An 18,641-nucleotide genomic window follows, 5' to 3' on the forward strand; every position below is an offset into this window, starting at 1 on the left:
TGGCAATTTCTAGGCGCAGTGTAAGTGTTGATGGGGGTCCATTTTGGTGGCCTCAGTATTACATCTCTGCTTATTGCAGATGATGTGGGACTGTTGGCTCTTTCAAGCAGGGCCCTTCAACTCTCACTTGAGCGTTTCGCAGCTGAGTATGAAGTGGTTGGGATGAAAATCAGTCGGAAAAGGGTGGAGTTCTCTCTCCGGGTCGGGGAGGAGATCTTGTCCCAAGTGGAGGAGTTTAAGTATTTTGGGGTCTTGTTTGCAAGTGAGGGCAGGGGGGAATGAGAGATCGACAGGCGCAGCGGTGAAGCGGCTGCTGCTTGCTCTGCGCGCTTTGTATCGGTCAGTCGTGGTGAAGAAGGAGCTGAGCCAAAGGGCGAAGCTCTCAATTTACCGGTTGATCTACGTTCCAACCCTCATCTACTGTCATGAGCAATGAGTCGTGACCGAAAGAATGAGATCCCAGATACAAGCGGCCGAAATGAATTTTAAACGTGTTCCGGGCATGTCCCACCGGCAGGAGGCCCCGAGGACAACCCAAGACACGCTGGAGATGGAACCTGGAAGCCATACGGAAGCTCGAATTAGAGCAAACTCAAGCAAGTCCCGTTCGATACCGCGGAATAACTGTCTGCACCACTTTTTACTCTCTTTGGCACAAAAACAGCAGAATCTCTCTATTAGCATGAGTTTACTGGAATCGTGAACGACTTTCTATTCCATTCATTTACATTTACGTCCTGTCGATCGTTGCATCCAAACAAAGGAATGGTAATGACTGTGGAAGAGAACATGGAATGCATCCGATTAGATGCTCAAAGCAAGTTGCTTGTGGCTCGACGGACTGTAGAGTAAATGAACGTTTCCTGGAATGCTTGACCTGCTATCATGCTAACTCAACTCAACATTATTTATAGAGCACTTTCAAACAGCCATCGCTGCATTACAAAGTGCTTTACATGGAGCAATTTAACATATACAACAAACAGTAACGCAGTCTGTAATAAATACGGTAGAAAGCACCGAACAGCAAAACCAAGAACAAATCTAAGTCATGGTGAGTCAAATGCCAAAGAATACAAGTGAGTTTTGAGGCGCGTTTTGAAGATGGGCAGCGAGGAGGCTTGCCGAATGTTCAGTGGAAGGTCATTCCAGAGAGAGGGACCAGCAACAGAAAAGGCTCCATCCCCTCTGAGCCTCAGTTTAGTTCTTGGTCCTTCTAATAATGTCTGGTCCGCAGACCAGATGAGGTCAGCGAGGTAAGGTGGCACGAGGTAATTTAGAGATTTGAAAAGGTCATTTAGAGATTTGAAAACAATTTGCGCTAACTGGAGCGCTAATCAGAGAGAAGGCGAGTTCCATCGCGCTATGGGCATGGAGGACTTTGAAGGGTCCCGTGGATGCCTTCAGACATTTATTGCACAACATCAGCTGAGCAACGCTGCCTTGGGTGGTGATCGAGGGGAGGTCAAGTTCGAGATAGTGAGTGATTGGAAAGAAAAGCCACCAGCTGTTATAGGTCTCATTTTGGAGCAAAGAGCCCTCATTTTGTGACTACTCTTGTTATAATGTATTTTGTTCATATCCCTGTACTGTATACTGCCGTTTTTGTGTTATTTGTGTTGTTGGGGCATATATTTTTGCATTTTACTGCTTGTGTTCTTACACATGTATTTTGTTAACACACTTGCATGTTCATAAAGGACGTGTACCGTAGTCATGTCCCACATAAGGAAATTCTGTTATCAAGACTGATTGAGCAACGCAAACATGATTTCTTACTAAAGAATACTTACTGTTGTTACTTATTGGATGCAAATCATAATGATCCAGTTGAAATGTCCAAAGCAGAATGAAACAAATTGGATATGCTGGGGACACTTCTGCAATACAGTACCTAACTCATTTTTTCTTGCAAAGCGTTGTGGCTGGCTTCTGCGCAGCTCTGCTAATTGAAATGTAAACAAACTCATGTCTGGGGGGAGGGGTGCAGCAAAAACTTCGTTTTGGAGCAGGTAACAGCCCTCTTCATGGCCAATGACTAAGTCAATTATCAAAATTGCCATAGCCTATTTGAACTTTGAGGTCTGCTGTGAAGGCGAGCATGATAAATTTTGAGCAACATCTACATACAGTATTTGAGTAACTAGGCTCACCAATGTCACATACTCCGCGCACACACAGTATATTTAAACTGACTTACAATTTTACAATTGTTTTTAAAGCAACATAATTCCAAACTCTAATATGGAATTTAGATGAAACAATTATTTACTTATTGAATGCAAGTCATATTTTCCAGTTTCAATGTCCAAAGATGAATGAAATAAATTGGATATGCTGGGGACACTTCTGCAATACAGTACCTAACTCATTTTTTTCTTGCAAAGCGTTGTGGCTGGCTTCTGCGCAGCTCTGCTAAATGAAATGTAAACAAACTCATGTCTGGGGGGAGGGGTGCTGCAAAAACTTCGTTTTGGAGCAGGTAACAGCCGCTCCCCTTCATGGCCAATGATTAAGTCAATTATCAAAGTTCCCACAGCCTTTGTGAACTTTGAGGTCTGATGTGAAGGAGAGCATGATAAATTTTGAGCAACATCTACATACAGTATTTCAGTAACGAGGATCACCAATGTCACATACTCCTAAAAGAATTACAGCAAATAAAATTATATATATGTTCACAAACAACCGCACACACAGTATATTTAAACTGACTTAAAAATTTACAATTGTTTTTAAAGCAACATAATTCCAAACTCTAACATGGAATTTAATCGTTTCTTGGTTTCTTGGAATTGGAATTCTTTACTTAATTCTTTACAAAGCAGAATAAAATGAATTGGATTTTCTGGGGCCCTCCGTGAGTCGTCACCTTACCGTGGTGGAGGGGTTTGTGTGTCCCAATGATCCTAGAAGCTAAGTTGTCTGGGGCTTTATGCCCCTGGCAGGGTCACCCATGGCAAACAGGTTCTAGGTGAGGGGCCAGACAAAGCACGGCTCAAAGACCCCAATGATGAATACAATAAATGGATCTAGGTTTCCCTTGCCCGGACGCGGGTCACCGGGGCCCCCTTCTGGAGCCAGGCCTGGAGGTGGGGCTCGTTGGCAGGCGCCTGGTGGCCGGGCCTACACCCAAGGGGCCCGGCCGGGCACAGCCCGAAGAGGCAACGTGGGCCCCCCTTCCCATGGGCTCACCACCCATGAGAGGGGCCAAATGGGTCGGGTGCAATGTGAGCTGGGCGGCAGCCAAAGGCGGGGACCCTGGCGGTCCGATCCTCGGCTGCAGAAGCTAGCTCTTGGGACATGGAATGTCACCTCTCTGGCAGGGAAGGAGCCCGAGCTGGTGTGTGAGGCAGAGAATTTCCGACTGGATATAGTCGGACTTGCCTCCACACACAGCCTGGGTTCTGGTGCCAGTTCTCTCGAGAGGGGTTGGACTCTCTTCCACTCTGGAGTTGCTCACGGTGAGAGGCGCAGAGCAGGTGTGGGCATAATCATTGCCCCCCGGCTCAGTGCCTGTACATTGGGGTTCACACCGGTAGACGAGAGGGTTGCCTCCCTCCGCCTTCGGGTGGGTGGACGGGTCCTGACTGTTGTTTGTGCATATGCACCAAACAGCAGCTCAGCATACCCACCCTTTTTGGAGTCCTTGGAGGGTGTGCTGGAGAGTACTCCTGCTGGGGACTCCCTTGTTCTGCTGGGGGACTTCAATGCTCACGTGGGGAATGACAGTGATACCTGGAGGGGCGTGATTGGGAGGAACGGCCCCCCCGATCAGAACCCGAGTGGTGTTTTGTTATTGGACTTCTGTGCTCGTCACGGATTGTCCATAACGAACACCTTGTTAAAGCATAAGGGTGTCCATATGTGCACTTGGCACCAGGACACCCTAGGCCGCAGTTCGATGATCGACTTTGTAGTTGTATCATCGGATTTGCGGCCGCATGTTCTGGACACTCGGGTGAAGAGAGGGGCGGAGCTGTCAACTGATCACCACCTGGTGGTGAGTAGCCTCCGATGGTGGGGGAAGATGCCGGTCCGTCCTGGCAGACCCAAACGTATAGTGAGGGTTTGTTGGGAGCGTCTGGCGGAATCCCCTGTCAGAAGGAGTTTCAACTCCCACCTCCGACAGAGCTTTTCCCATGTTCCGGGGGAGACGGGGGACATTGAGTCCGAGTGGACCATGTTCCGTGCCTCTATTGTTGAGGCGGCCAATCTGAGTTGTGGCCGTAAGGTGGTTGGTGCCTGTCGTGGCGGCAACCCACGTACTCGCTGGTGGACACCAGCAGTAAGGGATGCCGTCAAGCTGAAGAAGGAGTCCTATCGAGCCTTTATGGCCTGTGGGACCCCAGAGGCAGCTGACGGGTATCGACTGGCCAAGCGGACCGCGGCTTCAGTGGTCGCCGAGGCAAAAACCAGAGCGTGGGAAGAGTTCGGCGAGGCCATGGAAGCCGACTTCCGGACGGCTTCGAGGAAATTCTGGTCAACCATCCGACGTCTCAGGAGGGGGAAGCAGTGCACCACTAACACTGTGTACAGCGGGGATGGGGCGCTGCTGACTTCGACTCGGGACGTTGTGAACCGGTGGGCAGAGTACTTCGAAGACCTCCTCAACTCCACCAACACGCCTTCCTTGGAGGAAGCAGAGCCCGGGGACTCTGAGGTGGGCTCTCCTATCTCTGTGGTTGAAGTCACCGATGTGGTTAAAAAGCTCCTCGGTGGTAGGGCCCCAGGGGTGGATGAGATCCGCCCGGAGTTCCTCAAGGCTCTGGATGTTGTGCGGCTGTCCTGGTTGACACGCCTCTGCAACATCGCGTGGTCAACAGGGAGAGTGCCTCTGGATTGGCAGACCGGGGTGGTAGTCCCTCTTTTTAAAAAGGGGGACCGGAGGGTGTGTTCCAACTACAGAGGGATCACACTCCTCAGCCTCCCTGGTAAGGTCTATTCAGGGGTGCTGGAGAGGAGGGTCCGTCAGGAAGTCGAGCCGCCAATTGAGGAGGAGCAGTGTGGTTTTCGTCCCGGCCGTGGAACAGTGGACCAGCTCTACACCCTTAGCAGGGTGCTTGAGGGTATGTGGGAATTCGCCCAACCAGTCTACATGTGTTTTGTGGAGTTGGAGAAGGCGTTTGACCGTGTCCCTCGGGGAGTTCTGTGGGGAGTGCTTCGTGGGTATGGGGTACCGAACCCCCTGATACGGGCTGTTCGGTCACTATACCACCGATGTCAGAGTTTGGTTCGCATTGCCAGCAGTAAGTCGGAATCGTTTCCAGTGGGGGTAGGACTCCGCCAAGGCTGCCGTTTGTCGCTGATTCTGTTCATAACCTTTATGGACAGAATTTCTAGGCGCAGCCGAAGCGTTGAGGGGGTCCGCTTTGGGGGCCTCAGTATTGCATCCCTGCTTTTTGCAGATGATGTGGTGCTGTTGGCTCCTTCAAACGGGGCTCTCCAACTCTCACTGGAGCGTTTCGCAGCCGAGTGTGAAGCGGTTGGGATGAGAATCAGCACCTCCAAATCTGAAACCATGGTCCTCAGTCGGAAAAGGGTGGAGTGCCCCCTCCGGGTCGGGGAAGAGATCTTACCCCAAGTGGAGGAGTTCAAGTATCTTGGGGTCTTGTTCACGAGTGGGGGTAGGAGGGAGCGGGAGATTGACAGGCGGATCGGTGCAGCGTCTGCTGTGATGCGGACGTTGTATCGGTCTGTCATGGTGAAGAAGGAGCTGAGCCAAAGGGCGAAGCTCTCAATTTACCGGTCGATCTCCGTCCCAACCCTCACCTATGGTCACGAGCTATGGGTCGTGACCGAAAGAACGAGATCCCGGATAAAAGCGGCCGAATTGAGTTTTCTCCGGAGGGTGTCCGGGCTCTCCCTTAGAGATAAGGTGAGAAGCTCAGTCATCCGGGAGGGGTTCAGAGTCGAGCCGCTTCTCCTCCACATCGAGAGGAGCCAGATGAGGTGGCTTGGGCATCTGATTCGGATGCCTCTTGAGCGCCTCACCGGTGAGGTGTTCCGGTCATGTCCCACCGGGAGGACACCCAGAGGAAGACCCAGGACACGCTGGAGAGACTATGTCACCCAGCTTGCCTGGGAACGACTCGGGATCCCCCGGAGAGAGCTGGAAGAAGTAGCTAGGGAGAGAGAAGTCTGGGCTTCCCTGCTAAAGCTGTTGCCCCCGCGACCCGGCCCCGGATAACCGCTAGATGATGGATGGATGGATTTTCTGGGGAGCGGCCTGGTGAACTAGTGGTCCGCGTGTTGACCTCACAGTGCAGAGGTACCAGGTTCAATTTCAGCTCCGGCCACCCTGTGTGAAGTTTGCATGTTCTCCCCAGGTCTGTGTGGGTTCTCTCCAGATCCCACATTCCAAAAACATGCATGGCAGGCTAATTGAACAATCCAAATTGTCCCTCGGTGGTGAGTGTGAGCGCGGATGGTTGTTTGTCTGTGTGTGCCCTGCGATTGGCTGGCAACCGGTTCAGGGTGTCCCCTGCCTACTGACCGAAGACGGCTGGGATAGGCTCCAGCACCCCCCGTGACCCTTGTGAGGATAAAACGGATCGGAAAATGACTGAATGTATGTTACAATGAGAACTCCGACATGCCTGAGGGCGTAAATATGCTTACAGCTTTAACTTTTTTAATTTAATTGCACTTTCCTATTTCTATTTAATGTGGTAGTTTGAAAATATAAATAAGAAGTTCCTCACCAATTACTCAGTACTTGTGATTCTTTCACTACGTACATTCATTCATTTATCTTTCGAGCCGCTTGATCCTCACTAGGGTCGCGGGGGTGCTGGAGCCTATCCCAGCTGTCTTCGGGCAGTAGGCGGGGGACACCCTGAATCGGTTGCCAGCCAATCGCAGGGCACACAGAAACGTTCAACCATTCGCACTCACACTCACACCTAGGGACAATTTAGAGTGTTCAATCAGCCTGCTACGCATGTTTTTGGAATGTGGGAGGGAACCGGAGCACCCGGAGAAAACCCACGCCCGGGAGAACATGCAAACTCCACACAGGGAGGCTGGAGCTGAAATCGAACCCGGTACCTCTGCACTGTGAAGCCGACGTGCTAACCACTGGACTACCGGGCTGCCCCACTATGTACATATTTACTCTTATTCAAGGACTCTTTTTTTTTACATGTCATATTTTTCAAAAGTAATACTAATACAATTGAGTGCACATTTATTCTGCCACCTCTGTCCTTGTGTCCTTATGGAAAAGATGAGACTGATGCCCTAAATATAATAGTAAATAATAGTTCCATCAGTAGTATACAATAGAATATAAAACATTACTCAGTAAAAATACTCACAGAGAGCTTTGCTTAATGTTAGAAATGTGCACTTCAAATTACAAATGTGGAGCTATGAAATGACAACTAAAACCTCAATATGTCACAAATGGAATAAGTGTGTACTTCACTAAATTATTTTAGGTTTTTTATTTAGTGGTTTGATTTAAGGTGTAATTTCGGGTGGGTCTGAGGCCATATTCCAGATTTGGGTTTGCATAACAAGTTCTATTTCATAACAAGATGTTTGTTAAAAAAGTTAAACTTAGACAAATATTAGATATAATAAAAAATACATCATTGTTTTACTTTCTAATAAGCCCATGAGACTGTTTTCTATAGTTTCAGTTTTGTTGGAACAAAAATATTTCAGAAATCAATAGGTGGCGGTAGTGAGTAAAAAGTGTGTGTATTGAATTTAAATGAAAATACACACAAAAAATCATTTTTGGTATATTTGTGAGGACCTCTCTGAAACTTTGAGAGATGCCTATATAAACCCTCTAGAGGCCTTTAGAATGAAAAACTTGTGAGGACTGGCCTAAATGTCCTCACTTGTCAAAAATGTCCTCACTACGTTGGTCTTATAATCACAGTGGTCCTCACAAGTATAGCCGTACAAACACACATGCGCGCGCGCGTGCGCGCGCACACACACACACACACACACACACACACACACACACACACACACACACACACACACACACACACACACACACACACACGCGCATGCACGCGTTCACAACATGCCTGGTTGCGGGGACGAGTGCGAGGGTTTGCTGCGTATCCGATGAATCCAACAGTCTTCATTGTGCGCAGGATTTCTGGGTCCACGGGAGGAGCTCGTCTACGTGACAAAGAAAATTCCAAAAACAAGCTTCAATATATGACTTCATCAGCAATCACTTTTTGGGAGGCCGGAAACCCAAATGACTGGGATGTTCTTTCCCTGGGTTGCACAACACACAGCACAGGGCTTTCTGTGTTCTTGCTTTGAAACTTTCTTGTGGGTGGTAATCATCTCTTTGTTGCCAAACAGTATCGACAGCTCTTTCAAAATTTTTTTTAAAAAGAATGAAAAAGTTAAAAATAAATAAATCAAAAGAACACTGTATGCATAAAGGTGTCAAATGCTATTAGCATTGTTTTGCAGCATTTACGTGCAGGTTCTATTGCGCTTCGAGTACAATCCTCACATCTGCCAAATTACAACTTTTCAAGAAAAAACGAAACAAATGTCGTGTATTTGAATGACCAAACACTACATCATTCAAGTTGGTATCACACCTTGTATCGTTATCGCTTACCTTTCCGTGTTAAAACCAAGGCAACACTATGTCAAAACTATTCTCTCGGGCCAAATTAGATTGTGTTCCCTTGTTGTCACTAATTTAAATTGATATTCGATTATTAATTTATTAGTGCATGGGAAAAAAAGAGCTGCCTTGTGGCTGTGCAGTTCCTTCTGCACTACAGCATTACAGCAATGTGTAGAAAGAAAACAGGCTTACTCAAATGTATCCAACCTATTTCCACTAGTTATTGTTTAAAAAAACAAAACATCAAGACTTTCAATCTTGAGGCTGCATATCGCTGCACCGCTCGCGCAGAGAGAGGGAAGAGGCAGAGTTTCACAACCCTTCTCATACAGGTCAACAGGTAATAGATTTGTTCTCAAGCTACTTTCTACACTTAAAATTGGTTCATGCTGTGTACAACTAACAGACCAATAGTGTTGATTTGTGAGAAAACTATGAAGTGGACCATATTTGGACGTAGCATACAAGGTCATACTTTGGGTCTCAGCAAACTTCCCCAACCTTTGAAAGGAGTTTTGACTTTCCAGTGAAGCTCAATGCCTGACGATGTATAGACTGGTTAACGCTGTCAAACTACAGTGCACTGAACTCAATCTCTTGAGTAGTTCACTCAAAACACTGCCGCCTAATATCGCAACAGTCTTTCGACGCTGGTTGGAAGTGGCAGATTAAATCAATGGCTACGCACTGTTGATGAATAAATGTGTGTGTGTGTGTGTGACGTAACTCCAAACAACATTCACAGCTGCTTGACTGTAACAGCAGATAAGAGAACTGACTGGACTTCCATAATAACAGTTGCTATTTCTTTGCAGTGAGTCGTGACGTCGTACATCACCATTCTGGCTGGAGAGCCCGCCAGTGTGAGTCGCGTTAACTTCCCCAGGCTGGGCGTGACTCATCCCAAGGGCTGCAAGCAGCTTCATCTTTTTACACTAGCCAATGCAGAAAAAGCTGCACACCCTCAAACAGAAGTTGCCGTTTGCTGTGGATTTCATTCTAATTGGGCACGTTGTGAAATATTCCTAGGGTAGGAGTATCCGATTGACTCAGTCAACTTTATTGAGAGCCGTTACCTGGGGCTGGGTGTGGCCAGCGCAGCGGGCCAGTCGGACAAGAGTGGCTCTGTGCTGGTGAGCGTCATGGGGATGAGCGACAGAGGCAGCAGGTCGTGGTTCCAATCCAGCTGAGGCAGCGTGTCCACAAGGCACGGTAGCGCAAACTCCGTCTCACGAGAGTAGTCGTTGAATGACACGTCGGCAGCGTCCGACCACAGGTGCACGCATCCCCCGGAGTCCCCGAAGGCTAAAGCTTGCTTGCTGGACGACACGTCAAAACTCATCAGCAGCTGGCCCACGGTGTTCACGTGAAAAATGTCCGCCACGTTGGCTAGCCCACTGGGCTCACAGAATTGGCACTGACCTGCAAGGAAAACATTCGGCATACATTTTGCGCCAAACTGCACATGAAAGCGGAATGGTTAAACAGTGTTCAAGTAACGCTTGTCTTCAGAAAAGTGGTCAAGTGCTGCTCCACAGGCTTAACACAAAGGTGTTGGCATGTACAGTGTATATAATAGGTCTGCACACCCATTTTCAAATGCCAAGCGGTTGTGACATTAGAAATAAAAAACAGATACATCAGTTCAAAACTTCTTCCACCATCACTGTGACCTGTAACCTGTACAATTGCATTAAATAAATACTTTCGAGGTGGTGGGGGGTAGAAACAACCAACTGAGATCAGGTGGTTGCACAAGTGTGCACACCGTTGTACAGCTTGTGCAGAACCAATCCTCTTCAAAATCATGCTAAAAGTGAGTCAGCGCACGCAACTGCCACCATTTGAAGTGCCTCTGATTAACCCCAAATGAAGCTTGACTGCTTGAATAGGCTTTCCCTGCCCTTTCACTCTTCGTTTTCTAGCAGAAGCTGAATGTTATTTGGAAGAGTTCCTAATTCCCTCCATCTTGACTAAAGCCCCAATTCCATCAGATTGTGAAAAACTTCTCCCACCGAAACAAAATGCTGCCACAACCATGCTTCACTGTAGGTTTAGTCTTCTTTTGGTGATGGCGTTGTGTTTGCGCCAAAACATACCGTATTTTCTGCACTATAAGGCGCACCTCAAAGCATTCAAATATCTCAAAAGCCGACAGTGCACCTTATATATGGATTGATAGTGATTTCTTGGGTGTAGTATTTAAAATGTTCTGGAAAGCGCTTTGTCCCAACTGGAGCGGTTGTGACAGCTCTATATAAATAAAGCTGTATTGCATTGTACTTCCTTTAGCGTAGGTCCATCTAGTGGATGCATAACACAACCGCAGCCACTATTGTAGCTTCAATTCTATGCGCCTTATGTGGTGCGCCCTATATATAAAAATAGTTTTAAAATAGGCCATTCATTGAAGGTGTACCTTATACTCCGAAGCATCCGATAGTGCAGAAAAGACATTACTTTTTGAAAATCATGCCCAAAAGTTCAACCTTACTTTTGACTGAGCACATCACATGTTTGGGAGATTCGTGGCTATGTCAACCTTTTATACATCCACTGTAGGGAAAATCTATACAAGTTTCTGGCTGTCATGGCGATGCTCGTCACCGCTACTGTGTCAGCTTTACGTGCCGTTATTATGAGCTGAAGCTGATGAGGCTACTCACCACGTCACAGTAGACTAACAAGGGTCTTGTGTGAATAGCTCCCTAACAATGGAAAAGGATTATTCGTACTTTGGAAAAGGCACTTATTTGTGTCAGTGGCCATCATACCGCTGTGCATGTAAATGATGACAAATGTGGCTGTAAAAAAAGAAAGAAATAAACAACTATGGATCAGTGTCGTCAACATGCAACCACAATTATACCTGTCTGTGAGATAATGGCCAAGCGTGAGGTGTACGTAGGAATGAAGCGCAAGAAGAGCGGGTCCACATGAACTTGAAGCGGCGTGACGGCTCGCATCATGCGGAGGTCGTAGACCATGAGGAATCGGTCGCAAGCCAAGCCGTTCAGTCCTCGGCTGGAGAAGCCGCAGGCGGCCAAGAGGTTGCCGTGCACATCGAAGTCCGACAGGCTGCCTGAGAAGGCGTCAAACTCGTGCTCCGTCTTGAACGAACGCAGGTCACGGAGCGTCACCTGGTTTGAATTTAAGGGCAACATGAACAGTGGAAATTGGAATTCAGATATTTAATTTCCTACTTACCTTGCCTGAAGTGTGCCCGCAGAAGAAAAAGCGACTGGTTTGGCGCATGATTGCAACGCCGGGGACCTCCACGGTGAACTTTTCAGCACATCAACAATACCATGAGTTCAGTTAAGTGATACCATGCTACATGTGAATCTCACCTTTTGAGTTTCTTGAACTGTATTCAGGTCAACTTCAGCTACATAGTTTTGTAGTCCTCCCATTAGCAACGTATTGTTGTCAGTCATGAGGAGACTGTGCATGTCCGCGCCTTCCTCCATTCTAGAATGACAGAAATGTTACCAACATGTGATTGCCTAACCAAATCTATAATCAAACTCCAGAAAAAGAAGTGTCTCCATACGGATAGTCAAACATGACGAGGCCCCCACGAGTACAACACTTGAGGCTACACTTTGAGAGGAACAGCACGCCTGTCTCCAGACTTTGAATGTGTCGAATGTCATCGGTTGCATGAACTTGAAAAGAAGAGTAGCGGCCCATCGTAGAGCCAAAGAATGATGTAGCGTGACCCTGTAAGTTAAGGGGAAACGACATGACATGGGGATTGGAAAGAAGAAACACCATTAAAATTGTGCATGGCATGCTCACTCTGTGGTTTCCCATCCAAAGCATCTCTTCCTGCACGTCAAAATGTGTGGCTGTAACTGGGACGCCGACTTCAGAGACGACACTATGCAGCTCAGAAAACATGCCCTCCATGAGATGCACGGATTCGGGAACTGTCACGGCCAGACCATCCGCATCAATGTCAACACCCTGCAGAATGTCGGGGTTGATGTGGGGATCCAGGGTGGGCTCCATCCCTGCATCCAGAGTCCCGTGAAGGCTAGGAGAGTAGTCCCCCATCCCAGTGTCCAGAGCCTCATAGTTCATCATGGGATCAACTAAATCAACCTGCAATGAAAGCATAAGATCTGCCAATGACACACGACAACAGCCAAGATGATAAACGCGATTATCGTTGGTCGATTTGACAAGCTATGGAACCTGTCTTGGTGTTGTTGTCCCATTGGCTAACAGTTAGCTAGCTAGCTAGCACATTCATCATTCAACGAGGCTTTCGAATTCTTACATTGGATGAGCCAATCATCACATCGCAAGTAATAGACGCATAATAGCCTTCCAGTGCACAGCAGTTATGACTGCATCTCTGTACAGAGGGGTTCACCGACAGGCTACATCTTTGTACAGGTTAGCTTATGGCTACTTAGATACACAGCTAAACTGTCTTCCGCAGCCAGTTAGTTAGTTCCATTCAGATTAAAGACACACATAGACACAAATAAAAAAGGTTCTTGCCGACCTGAGGTCCAAATTGGATTTGCCGCCCATATTTCTAGCTGTTCACTAACGCACGCAAAATCAAAATACAACACGCTCAAGGACCCTAAACGCATCCGGAGTAGTGGTGGTGCGTTCACGAGCGCATTGCGAGCTCGGTTCCAAACGCCCCTCGACAATTTGCTTCCAAACTTCGTCAACTGAAGCTCATAAGAACGGACTCGAAGTGAAACATGTTTTATGTCCTCGCATGACATTAATCACATATGTATAGTTCTACTGTGTTTTATAGATTTACTAAAAAATAGATTTTGACCCGACCTTTTTAAACGTATGAAAATACGTCAGATTTTCAGATACAATAAAAATAATTTTTTATTGTATCTGAAGTGGCGTCAAAAATATTTATAAACAAGGCAGCAGGTGTGTGTATGTATATATATATATATATATATATATATATATATGTATATATATGTATGTTTCAAAAACGTTTTTACAAAATAAGAGAAAGAAATGGTTGAAATTGTATTTTTGTCGTTTTTTGTTAAAACAAATAAAATCATGACAAAGAGTGCAAAGTGGATAGCCCGTTTTTCTGTAGATGCGGTGAATTGTTGTTTTTTTAGTTCTGCTTTGTATATTTTACATAATTTTCATTTAACATGGTTCAAAGTTAAGAAATAAAGAGAGCGTGTGAAGTTATTATCACCTGAGGGATGCCCATTGCGCAGGGATTTCCCAATACTGACTCATCCTCGTTGATATAAATGGACTCAGCAATGCTGATCACTCAATACACTCCAAGGAGCATTGCTCGATAGACATCTGCGTGAAAAAAATACTTATACATCGACCATGACGTTTGTTTGCGAGACTTCAGCGTCTCTTCTCTTGTTGTTGGCCACATCTGTCGTTTGGTGCGCTCCTGCGGGTGTGAAGAACGATGCCTCATGGGCGGAGGTGAAGAGCAGGTCTTTGCAACTAATTCAGCTCGCAAAAAGCGCGTCATTGCAGGTACGTGGTTCATAAATAGTAGTATAAAATAGAAGTGCATTTTCAATCACTTCAGTAAAGAAGATATTGTCATTTAATGACAATTTTTTGGAAATAGCATGGTGTAACATTGAAGTGGTGTTGTAAAAAACAATAACTTAAAATGCCAAATTGAATACAATTACTGGTATAAGTCTTTGTGAGTGTGCATTGTACTTGAATAAATACATGTGTTCTTCACACACACGCCATTGAGAATGAAATACACACACAGGCAGGGTTCTCCGTGAACTCTGGAGTGACAATACATGGATAATGTTTTCCAGGCACGGAATGGATCGAAATATGTCTTGAATTTCAAAAACTCCTCACTTGACTGGATGCAGGCCAAAGATAAGTGTGATCCTGAGACCTTGAGCCGTAACTACACTGTAAGCAACAATACACACACTACATCACAACATCAGTGTGGTTGTGGAGAAGATGCTTGGCATTCCATTGAAAGTAAAGGTGATGTTTTTGTTTTTGTTTTTCTTCCACAGCCATGCGTTGAAAAGATCTTCAAGGTGCTGAGCAGTTATAAATCGGCCCTATACAAAGTCGCAAAGCTCAAAAGTTGTTCCAAGTCTATTTCTCAAGTGCAGCCAGCATTGGAGGGTCTGCATGAAAACATGAGCACATGCATCCAGCTGAAAGAGGTGAGTGGCCTTCAAAATTACTTCTTTAACTTGACAACTTAGACCATATGAGGGATTCAAGGGTCTCTTTGCAGGACACCTCGAAGGATGTGCAACAGCATTATAATAACACATGGAAAGAGGACCTGCTGTGCCAATACATCCTGGACCGACTATTCTCCTTCTCCATTCTCACAGCTCGAGTCTTTGCAGTTGGCCATCCTGCTCATCACTCTCAGGAACGGGCTCACAAGTGCATGTAGAGATGAACAAATGCATCATGATCGGACTGATCAAAATAGTTTCAGTCATTTGGGACTGAGCCTCATCATTAGTGTGGATTGTATTTTCAATGGAAAGTCAGGAAAGTGTTTTAACTGTGTGTCTTCATCATATATTTATTGTATTTATGGCTATTTATTGGTTTTGTATGATCTCTAATGTTCCATTGCAAAAGTTTGCACAATAAAAATATGGCTTTACAATGTGTAGGTGATACAATCATTTTTTTCTTCCTTAACTTAAAGAACAATAACCATCCATCCATCTATCCATTTTCTTTTGCTTACTGGGGGCCGGGTTGTGGGGCCAGCTGCCCGTAGGGAAGCCCAGACCTCTCTCTCCCAAGCTACTTTGTCCAGCTTTTACGCGGGCATTCCAAACCATTGCCAGGCCAGCTGAGAGTCATCCACCCATCCATGTATTTTATGATCCGATTTATCCTCACAAGGGTAGTGGGCCATGCTGGAGCCTATCCCAGCTGTTTTATAATAATAATAATAATAATATAAGAAAACCTTTATTAGTCTCACAATGGAGAAATTCCCAATTCACAGTGCAAAGTTATGAAAGGAAGAAGTAGTAATAATAATAATAATATATATAATAATAATAATAATAATAATAATAATTATTATTATTATTATTATTAATCAGTCTGTATTGCATTGTAATTAGGTCTCCAGGACTCAAATAAGGGAAAGTACTCTGAGCTGTGCTTTGGTGCATAGTCCCAAAAAACAGGCAGAACTTGTCCATTCCTCCATTAGCAACGGAGGCAACTGTACAACCCTAATGCTCTGTACAGACACCAAGCCGGGAGTCTTGGTGCCTTTCACTGGCTGAAATCCCCGAGTGGAAGAGAGACCAACCCCTCTCAAGAGGACTGGTGGCCCAGGTTCGACCCTATATCGTGAGAACTTGTCAGTGTCGAACACCAGCTCAGGCTCAGACATTGCACATCTCACCAGCCAACTTAGAAAGCTTCTAATGTCCCTTTCTTTGGATGCCGCCCAGCTTATTATATGCGCTCAACCCTTTTGGCTCCTCCAACAGGCAGTGAGCCCATGGGAAGGGGGAACCAAGTTAATTTTTGGGACTGTGCCCAAAGATGCCATTGAGCCCCACCTGGAGGCCCCGATGACTCATGTTCAGTTGAGGGAAAACTAAGTCTGTTAATTTAACTGGTAATAGGGGTCCTCAACAAGGATCTGTTCCTCCCAGGTGACCCCATGAGGGTCACAAAGCCGAGGACAGCTAGCTCTCAGAATCAGTGGGACACACAACCACTCCATCACCATTAAGACAGCGGCTCAGGAAGGAGAACGCCGATTGTCATAAAAAGAATGCAAATATGCTGCTCCTGATTAATTGCTAGTGTAAAGGGGGGGGGGGGGGGGGGATCAGACAGACATATTAATATGCTGACATAGGGAGGGTGTGTTTTCCCAAAATATTTCGACTATTCTGAGGCCCACATACTTACCACCTAATTCCTCCCCAGCATGTCTCCAGTAGCAGGTTTGAATGACCTCATGTGCTGATGATGTAATGCTAATTCAGTAGTATTTCAGGAAACAATGCGGGAAGGTTTATTGAGTTTTTCTGGCTGTTGTTTTTCTTCAAAGAGGAAGTTTTAAAGGGGAAGTAGCAATGGGCTCGATGTGAATGAGCCATATTGCTGCTCAACAAAGAAGTTTGATTGCATTGTGCAGTTGTGTGAGTACATACTTATGGACTGGGACTGTTTTCTCTCTGTACCAATCGGATAAAGACGGCCTTTAGATCTGCTGGCAAATTGGATTGGTGTAGATTGTGGAGTACAAGTACAAGATGCTATTTTGTCTCCATTTCTGTTGACTTCAGCAATCCTCAAGCACATGCAACAATTCAATATCCATATCATGTATTTATATTAAACTGTCAATTGTAGCATAGGATGCTCGAGTTAGAGGAAATCTAAATGTCAAGAAGTCATATTTAGACTCTGTATGTACACAAATGAACAATATATTATTTTTAAATCAACTTTCAACACTTGTGAATGTTGGTTGCTGACTCCATCTCGTGGAAACTACCACAGACAGACCACATTGGCCACAAATGTTCAAACGAGACGCCTACCCTGTAACCCGCCGGCTCCATCAAATAAGCACCACACACTTACGCTCATACAGTATTTCCGTAGTAACTACACAGGTTGCAGTTTATGCTATTGACATTCATCCACATACACAAGATGACCTTTCACAAGTAAAATGTAATCAGTTCATCTTTGTGTCCCAAGTGAATCATAAGTTACAACTTGTCAGCCCAAAATTGAAAGATCGCTATGACATCACTGGCCTTTTGCGTAAGACATGTCATTGCATCAGATTTTTCTGATGCATGCGTGAAGTTTGATGTTATTCATTTCAGTGGGGATAAAAACACTTGAATGTGTCGTCACGTTTAAAGAACATCCACGTTGGCTTGTCATTTCTGCTACTCCACAATGATGTTTAGAGCATGACATGACAGATGAGTGCACTGAATGCATTTTGTATTTAGTTTTACATCACCTTAATTCAAGGGTGCGTCGAGGGCCCCTATCCAGCCTGTTTTACATCTGATTCAAATAATAAGATCATCAGCAAGCTTTGCAGAAGCCTGACAATGATCCTGATCATTTGAGGTGTGAGGTGTGATGGAGGAGAGAAACGTAAAACAGGCTGCATTAGGCTCTCGAGAGAAGCCAATGGTTGTTCGTCCATGTGCACCCTGCAATTGGCTGGCCACCAGTTCAGGGTGTCCCCTGACTACTGCCCAAAGACAGCCGGGTTAGGCTCCAGCACGCCCATGACCCTTTTGAGGATAAGCAGATGAGAAAATGGATGGATGGATGGATGAATGGATGAATGGATGGATGGATGGATGGATGGATGGATGGGTGGATGGATGGATGGATGGATAAATTGTGCCCAAAGAAATGCTCGAGTCAGCAAGTTCACTTCCTCTGTGAGTCAGAAACATTTTGTGTTTTTGTGGTAATTGTAGAATGAGCACTGATATCACTTCCCCATATACTGAAATTTTCATTCATGCTCCTGGGAGGGGAGGTCGCCTGGTTAGCACGTCATCCTGACAGTGCAGAGGCACAGGGTCAGATTTTGGTTGCGCCCTTCCTGTTTGGAGTTTGCATGTTCTCCCCGTGCCCGCGTGGGTTTTCTCTGGGTACTCCGGTTTGCTCTCACATTCTAAAAACATGCATGGTAGGTTAATGGAACACTCTAAATTGACCCTTTGTGTGAATGTGAGCCTTAATGTTCATCTGGGTGTACCCTACCTACTGCCCCAAGACAGCTGGCATAGGCTTCAGCACGCTCCGCGACCACTGTGAGTATACGCAGATGAGAAAATGGATGAATGGCTGCTGGGAGGCCATGGACTGTACATCATATCTTTATCATTGCATCTACAGTCAGGCTTTCTTCAATGTGCATCACAATCATAATTAAGCAGGAGCAAGTCAAAGTAAAAAGTACTGTTTTACCGATTTTGATGATTTACTAGATAATGCCATTTTCTTTGCCACG

General features: G+C 45.8%; 1 protein-coding gene across 2 annotated transcripts in view; it reads right to left on the reverse strand.

The window, feature by feature from the left end:
• Positions 1 to 13,282, reverse strand: part of pan2 (poly(A) specific ribonuclease subunit PAN2) — a 37,394-nt gene extending 24,112 nt beyond the window's left edge. For both annotated transcript variants that reach the window (XM_052057968.1, XM_052057967.1), the window contains exons 1-8: positions 13,137 to 13,282; positions 12,422 to 12,727; positions 12,174 to 12,343; positions 11,971 to 12,091; positions 11,828 to 11,905; positions 11,490 to 11,760; positions 9,697 to 10,042; positions 8,052 to 8,148 (exon numbers count right to left, since the gene is read on the reverse strand). In XM_052057968.1, coding sequence (XP_051913928.1) covers positions 8,052 to 8,148; positions 9,697 to 10,042; positions 11,490 to 11,760; positions 11,828 to 11,905; positions 11,971 to 12,091; positions 12,174 to 12,343; positions 12,422 to 12,709 — 1,371 coding nt within the window. In that variant the 5' untranslated portion in view covers positions 12,710 to 12,727; positions 13,137 to 13,282. The remainder of the gene's footprint in view (positions 1 to 8,051; positions 8,149 to 9,696; positions 10,043 to 11,489; positions 11,761 to 11,827; positions 11,906 to 11,970; positions 12,092 to 12,173; positions 12,344 to 12,421; positions 12,728 to 13,136) is intronic.
• Between the last annotated feature and the right edge of the window lie 5,359 nt (positions 13,283 to 18,641).

The sequence above is a fragment of the Hippocampus zosterae genome, chromosome 2 (assembly GCF_025434085.1).
Source record: "Hippocampus zosterae strain Florida chromosome 2, ASM2543408v3, whole genome shotgun sequence".
NCBI lineage: Eukaryota > Metazoa > Chordata > Actinopteri > Syngnathiformes > Syngnathidae > Hippocampus > Hippocampus zosterae.